Source organism: Paramisgurnus dabryanus, chromosome 2, assembly GCF_030506205.2.
Source record: "Paramisgurnus dabryanus chromosome 2, PD_genome_1.1, whole genome shotgun sequence".
NCBI lineage: Eukaryota > Metazoa > Chordata > Actinopteri > Cypriniformes > Cobitidae > Paramisgurnus > Paramisgurnus dabryanus.
Genome location: NC_133338.1, coordinates 24,095,128 through 24,102,079, shown reverse-complemented (window position 1 = coordinate 24,102,079; position 6,952 = coordinate 24,095,128). Strand labels below are relative to the sequence as shown.

Below are 6,952 nucleotides of genomic sequence, written 5' to 3'. Positions count from 1 at the left end.
GTTGTGTTACCTTTATTGATAAATGACAACTAAATTTGATTTTTTTTTTTTACTATAAGTTTATTTAAGCAGTCTAGATACAAAACATACTTTTTTTCTCTTAATACATCACTTTGCTTATTTACATGAGTGTATACATGATAAAGACACAGAATTAATAAAAAGAGAAGCTTATGTTTTATTTTTTACATTTATTCTTTAAAGCTTAAATTGAGAAACATTTTCTCTTTAGAATGAATAAAATTTTAGCATGCAAAAAATTCAGATGAAAATTTAAAACAACAGGACATGCGGTGTTAATGACTGTTGGTACTAACTTGAATAACATGCTTACACTGATACTTTCCATAATTCAGAAAAAAAATCAATACAGGGATCTTTACCTATCATACCACATCTTTGCTTTTGTTAAAATGCAACATTTGAGCAGCTTATATGGTTATGTTTTGTGAATACAGTTGCTAAGAGTAATTCAAATGACAGCTGACAGGCAGGTGATTTAACGCTTCCCTCCATGCTAACCTGCTAGTTTCATGTTGATGGTCCCATGTCTCGGGAGATTGTTGGTATCTTCTCCAGGGATGCATGGCAGACGAGGATCAGATGCCAACACCAGAGTGACCTGACAGGTCAAGGTTTCAACTCGGACTTCACACCAAGGAGGAAAGTCCACAGGCCGATGCACACTGTCAATAATCAAGTTCAATCTTTAGTCCAATACTTAAAATAAATCAAAACATCTACTAGGACATTTGTGTTATAGCTCTTACGTCTCACAGCATCCCACACCCACTGGGTGCAGGCAGGTGCACTGCAAACAGCCCTGCTCCATCCAGCTGTCTCCCATTGAGTACTGCTTCCCTTCATACTCACACAGAGCTGTGATAAAAAGACATTGAAAAACATTTGTCAGATTCCAGTAATCACACATTTTTAATATCTGTAATCAAATAGAATCAAAGCCTTGAGAGCGGTTGGTCCACAAGTGCACTTCAAACTAAACAAAGCTAAAGGAATGATTATGGGATGTTTTCGGGATGATCATGCGGCACAGTGCACCTGGTCTCACCTTGAGAGTTGAAGTGGCACTGCATTGGTGCTGCCGAACATGTCGTCCAGACCAAAGAGCTGATGAGGATCATCATTGTGCCGCGTCTCACCATGGTATCCATCTCTGTTGTCGAGTCGCTGTCTGAATCTCCGTTTTCGTACCTCCATATATACCCCCTCTTGCGTCCATGAGCACACGGTGAGAGGAGTGGTTTACCCCCTACCTAAGGTGTGTCTCTGGGGTGGGGGCAGGTTAGCTTTTTGGGGGGGGTGTAAAGGAAAAAGCTGTGGCTTGGCATCACTTGTTCTTTCTCTCCGGTGATTGCCATTCTCCGCTCCACTGGGCATGACCCTGAAAAACTATAGAAATTCTGACACATCCTGGGATGACTAAGAGAGGTGGAGAAGAGAGCTTGTAGGGGTGAAAGCAAAGAAAGAAAAATTGGGGCAGATGAGATATGAATGACCATGTAAAGCATTTGTCCATTTTTCAACTGATAAAGTAAAAGTGATGTCACACACGAACAAAGCTGAGGACGGTCAACAGGTTGTCGCTGATAAACATCACCAAATGGTTACTAGGTGATCTTCAAACACACAAGCATAGCCAAGCATTTGTATTCCTCAGGTTATGGTGACCCTTGTATGCTTTCTTGGACTGAGCTCATGCTGATGATGTCATGGCCGTGTCTCCTGTCATTGACCAAATGTGGGCCAAGTCCAGATGAAGATGTGAAGAAGAAAGCTCATAAATGCAGGATTGGACTTTTATTGCACAACTGCGGCAGGTGGGTATGTGTTTATTAACCGAGAAGATGAAGTTATATTCTTGAACTGCTCTTCTGAAGGATCCTAGTTTGGTGTCAAGCACAAGGGACCGGTGCTTGAGAGGATGCCGAGAAGGTAACACTCTTTGAGCCTGAACCAAACATTACATACTCATTCGCACATTAGCTCATCTCTCGTCATCTTTGCTATCAACATGGAAAATTGTGCGATAGAAGAAACAGGCGTTTTCTAAGGAGACCCTTGGGCACCACAAAGTTCTGTTCGTAGCGTTCATGTCTGTGTCACCCCACAGTAGTCTGAAAGGTGTTGAAAGCTCCTCCCTGTGTACTACATGTGGTACTACTGCTCTGTGGCTCTGACTAGTGCCTCGGTTTGGACAAAGTGACTCACAGTCTCTTCTCTGCTCCGGCCATGCACCTAAGGGGAGAAACATTCAGTCCTGTTTGAGTGTTAGAACTGCTGTCACATTGAGACATTTCAGCCTCATGTGGCGTGATTTGTGTCAAATAAGAGCTGTAAAAGTTGCCAAATGGGAATTGAGCAACATTTCACATATATTTGGTTGGTCGATGATTGAACTTGGTTGGCTATTGAAGTTTGTAACTATAAAAGCACACGTTTGGTAAATAACTTATGTAACTATATTATGGGGTTTTCAAACTTTTTGATAGCATGGACACCCACATATGATAAACCTTTCCCAGAAAGTTTAGATTAATCCAGGACTAGGTCTTAGTTATATTAAAACATTTAAGAAGTTTTAATAAACATATCTTAGAAAACAAATACTGGTGTGCATCAATAGCACTGGAATATGTTAAGATATGTCAGTGCAAGATGTTTTTAAATTAAGGAAGCTCAAACATGCATTTTAGTCTGGGACTAGGATAAGCCCTGTCGGGGAAACTTCCCCTTAGTGAGGGACCCCTTTGTAAAATATGTTTGTCCATATTTTTTATAAAGAAACATTTGTTTAAAAAAATATATTAATTGTGAAATTATAAAGACAGCAAATTGTTTACAAACTTACATAATTGGCTTCAGACTTAACACTTAACATTGCAATAACTTGCAGTCTTTGCATGGAGGAACATCAATGGTTAAAATGTATGAACATTTTTTAATAAATAAGACTTTTCTAATAAGGGAGACATTTAGCACACATCATTTAAATCATCAGCTCATTATTAGAGAGGTCCATTAAATAAACTGTCAGTTAAGAGACACACACACACACACACACACACACACACACACACACACACACACACACACACACACACACACACACACACACTCCAGGACTGGATTTGAGAACCAATGCATTATTTGATAAACGTCTTGACCTGTTTTTCAGAGAATATGGTCTTTCAGTCCATATTCTATACCTGAACTGCTGGTTAGGCGTTTTTTAGGATGTTCACTTTTAAATAATGTGTAACAACTGGAACAACATACTGTAGATATGTCTTGGTCATCATCTACTTTCAAATAAGTAACTAGAAAACCTAAAACAATACTTTTGGGTGTAAGGCGTTCTAAGCGACGTTAGTTTATGTTGACGTTTGAACTGTTTTCAAACAGACGGAGCGTAGCTAACTCCTCCCCCTCCCTTCCGTGCTTTCATGAACGCGCCCAGCTCCCACCCCAAAATCCTTTTTGTCGTTTATTGGCTGGAACACTTTGTTTTGTTTTGTGATGCTAAAGGTTTGGCCACTATGTTGTTATTGCCGTTTGTGAAGCCTGGGCTGTCTACAGAGATCGCGTTTTTTACAGTTTGATCAGCGGACAGGCAGCAAGCAGATAGTGAGGAGATGTTTGCTGTATGTAACAAAAAATGTTTTAAGATCTAAAACGCGTCAATTCGCTTAGAGCGCCTTTAAGAAGAACAAAGAAAGACAATGAGAAAGTTTTAGTTTTTTGGTTCAACTACCCCTTTAATATTTTCTGTTCATATCACGGGTCTGTTGAATGCTTTATTCTTATTGGTTGAGAAATGTTCCATAGGTGTTGATTATTTTTCAATAACCGCACACCTAACCTTTAAATTAAAATGTCTTAAAAATAGGCACCAGAGTGGAATAATTGACTTCGGTCCTTTGAATCATACGAAAATAATGCACACCCACTCCGTTTCACGTCGTGCCGCATAACCACCTTGGGTGTGCATTATTTTCTTATAATTCAATGGCCCACCGTAAATTATTCCTTATATAAGAAACAAATCTAATAGGTTTTGCTAAATCTGAAACATACATTTTCTGTTTTATTTCATTTATTATTTCACTTGTCATTAATTGAACTATATTATTCATTTATTGTGTTTTTACCATTTTATCATTCACTTTTATTCTTATTTTTATTATTCTTTACAGTTACTGTAATATATAAGTATTCCATGTAGAAAGTATTCCATGAGTCTTCTTTTTTGTTTTTCAACAATGTAAACCCAAACAGTACAACATACTCATTTAAAATGAGTGAACTGAACTCAAAACTGTGAAAAAGTTTATTAAACTTAAGATTTTTATGTGTTTTCAACAAGTTCACCATTTTAAGTTCTAACAACTCAAATAAAATGAGTCAAAGAACTCAAAAAAAATTATTTATTACTTCCAAACGGAGTCATTTCAATACCACAGCCTCATTGTAACAAACACTGTAAATAATTACAAACTTTTGGTGGTTGTGATGAGTTCAATTCGCAAGATAAGCTAAGAAAGTGTCTGGCACTGCAAATTTACTTCAGTTTAAAGTTAAATCAGCACGATTGGTTGAGGAGGTTCCAGTTCCCAGCATGCTTTGCATGAGTCTGCAATACGAGAGCATTTTTTTAATTAAGTGATATTTTATGTGGTTTTCAGTAAAGAGAAAGACTTAATAGTGTTAAACATTTATTTATCTTGGAGATTTTGAAGAGTTTGCAATTCTTTTTGTTTTGCGCTTACCACCATTCAGAAGTGTAGTGCCTGTGCTTACGCCGTAGGTCGGATATGTGTTGCTTTATGATATCATATAAACTATAACTGTGTGAAAGTCTGCACTGAGTTCAGTCTCAACACACTTACAAAGGGGCACGTTCAATCTCACACCGGTGCGCAACGTTTTGCTACGGTTTCCGGGTTGAACGACATGTTTCCTGGAAACGGTGTGCAACGGAATGCAACAGGTTTTAGAAGCGTTTTCTCTTGTTTGGTGGGTGTGTCAGAAATGTCAGCCCAATCAGCGGCAAGATGTATAAAACCACGCGATAGTAAAGAGACAGCTCCCTCAATGGGTTCAAGTTGGAATGTTGTCTTTCATTCTGGACGGCAAGGTCAGTGACTGTAACATCGAGGGTATATAACAGTATTAAACACAAATTTATAACGATTTCATCAGGCTTTAGAAACAATTAAAAAAGAACACAAAGAATGGCCTCTCAGCTACCGTAGTTGCAACTCTTGCGTCATCACAACAGGGTGTTCAATGCATCACCGTTTCAGTTTAATAAACGTTGTGCAACGTTTTGTCGGGGCTGAACGCAGCCCTGGTCTTACATTTTCATGAGTCACATGATCTGTTTCTGTGAATTGTGAACAAAAATGAAATAGTAAATAGTTTTAAGTACAACATACAAAAAAAAATATGGTAAACAGTTCTTATAATAAACAGTAGATTTATCTGTAGTGTACTTAAATGTTAAATAAAATGAAGCGTAAACATTTAAATTTGGGTTAACTGAAATTTTTTAAGTTATCTTTACCTAAAATTTTTTGTCTGGGTTTACTTAATATTTTTGATGTTGTTAACTTGTTTACTTGTTGTTGTAATAAGTTTCCACAAAATTCTTAAGTACACTGAACTTGTCGGGTTTTACAGTGAACCATAGCCAAAGTTAGTCAGACTATCAGCAAAGTTAGTCACTCAGACCATTAACAAAGTTAGTCAGACCATCGACAAAGTTAGTCAGACCATTAACAAAGTTAGTCAGACCATTGAGAATGCATCTAAGTTTATTTAATATACCATCTTTATTATTTATAATAATAAATAGGGATATAAATTATCCCTATTTAGTCATTTCCTGATAAAGAGAGCGAGAGGAAGAGATCTAGTGAAATTGGATCTATAAGATCTGCAAATCTTATCTATAGTTGGATCTATATATTGCCAAAATAAATATGATCAATTTAATAAAAAACCTTGGTAAAACTTTACAATAAGGTTGTATTTGTTAACAATTAGTCAATGCATTAACTATCAATGAACAATACTTCTACAGGATTTATTAACTTTAGTTTATGTTAATTTTAGCATTTACTAATACATATCTAATTTAAAGCTGTTAATGTTAGTTAATGCACCATGATAACATGAACAATTGTATTGACATGAACTAATATTAACAAAGATTAAGAAATGCTGAAAAACCACATTGTTAGTGCACATTTTAATTATGTTTACGAATACAACCTTTTTGTAAAGTGTTACTAAAATCTTTAATAAAAACCTTGAAATGGAGACCTTCAGAGACTCATATCAACATTAAAAGATGCAGCGCAAACATAACATTAAACATTATTAAGAAAAGTAGAATGGAACAATGGAAGATGGAATGAAAAAACCCAGAAACTAAATATATACAGTATATAAAAATAATAAAGAATAATAAATAAAAGGGAATAATAAATGATAAAAAAATTTTATCAAATAATGATAAATGAAATAATTTAATAAATGAAATATGTTTCTATTCAGAACTATTATTTGACAAACTAAATCTTGACTAAACTAAATCTGCTACCTTTCTGTGATTTGATTACAATGAATTTAAAACCACCAACACATATTATACAATGAAATGCAAAAAAAACCTCAAAGAATCAGAACCAAAATTATTCAGCCAATACTGTTCAGTAAAGCCATCCTTGACATTCATGTCTGCCGGGCCCTATCCCTTTTGGCTCCAACTCAAAGGTATGTAGCTTTACCCTTAACTATGGAAATTAACCATGGTTTTACTACAGTTAAAACAAACAAAAAAAATAGTTACTGAATTAAAACCATGGTTACCACAAAATTAATTAAAAAGAAAAACATAGTTACACCATGGTTACTGTAGTAAAACCAT

At 35.9% G+C, this 6,952-nt stretch overlaps 1 protein-coding gene across 1 annotated transcript; it reads right to left on the bottom strand.

Annotated features, from left to right (window-relative positions):
* Positions 1-258: 258 nt before the first annotated feature.
* Positions 259-1,520, bottom strand: msmp1 (microseminoprotein, prostate associated 1). Its single transcript, XM_065248551.1, has 3 exons — positions 1,070-1,520; positions 771-879; positions 259-686 (listed from the first exon to the last, which is right to left on the bottom strand). Exons 1-3 carry the CDS (start codon positions 1,170-1,172, stop codon positions 518-520), a joined length of 381 nt encoding a protein of 126 aa, XP_065104623.1. The 5' UTR covers positions 1,173-1,520; the 3' UTR covers positions 259-517.
* Positions 1,521-6,952: the final 5,432 nt, after the last annotated feature.

Excerpts from the sequence above, each read along its gene's own strand:
- msmp1 (XM_065248551.1), bottom strand. The coding sequence starts at position 1,172 with ATGGATACCATGGTGAGACGCGGCACAATGATGATCCTCATCAGCTCT. Across the intron at positions 880-1,069 it reads GTGCCACTTCAACTCTCAAG|CTCTGTGTGAGTATGAAGGG; the intron begins GTGAGACCAGGT and ends TTTTTATCACAG. Across the intron at positions 687-770 it reads GGTGTGGGATGCTGTGAGAC|TGTGCATCGGCCTGTGGACT; the intron begins GTAAGAGCTATA and ends GATTATTGACAG.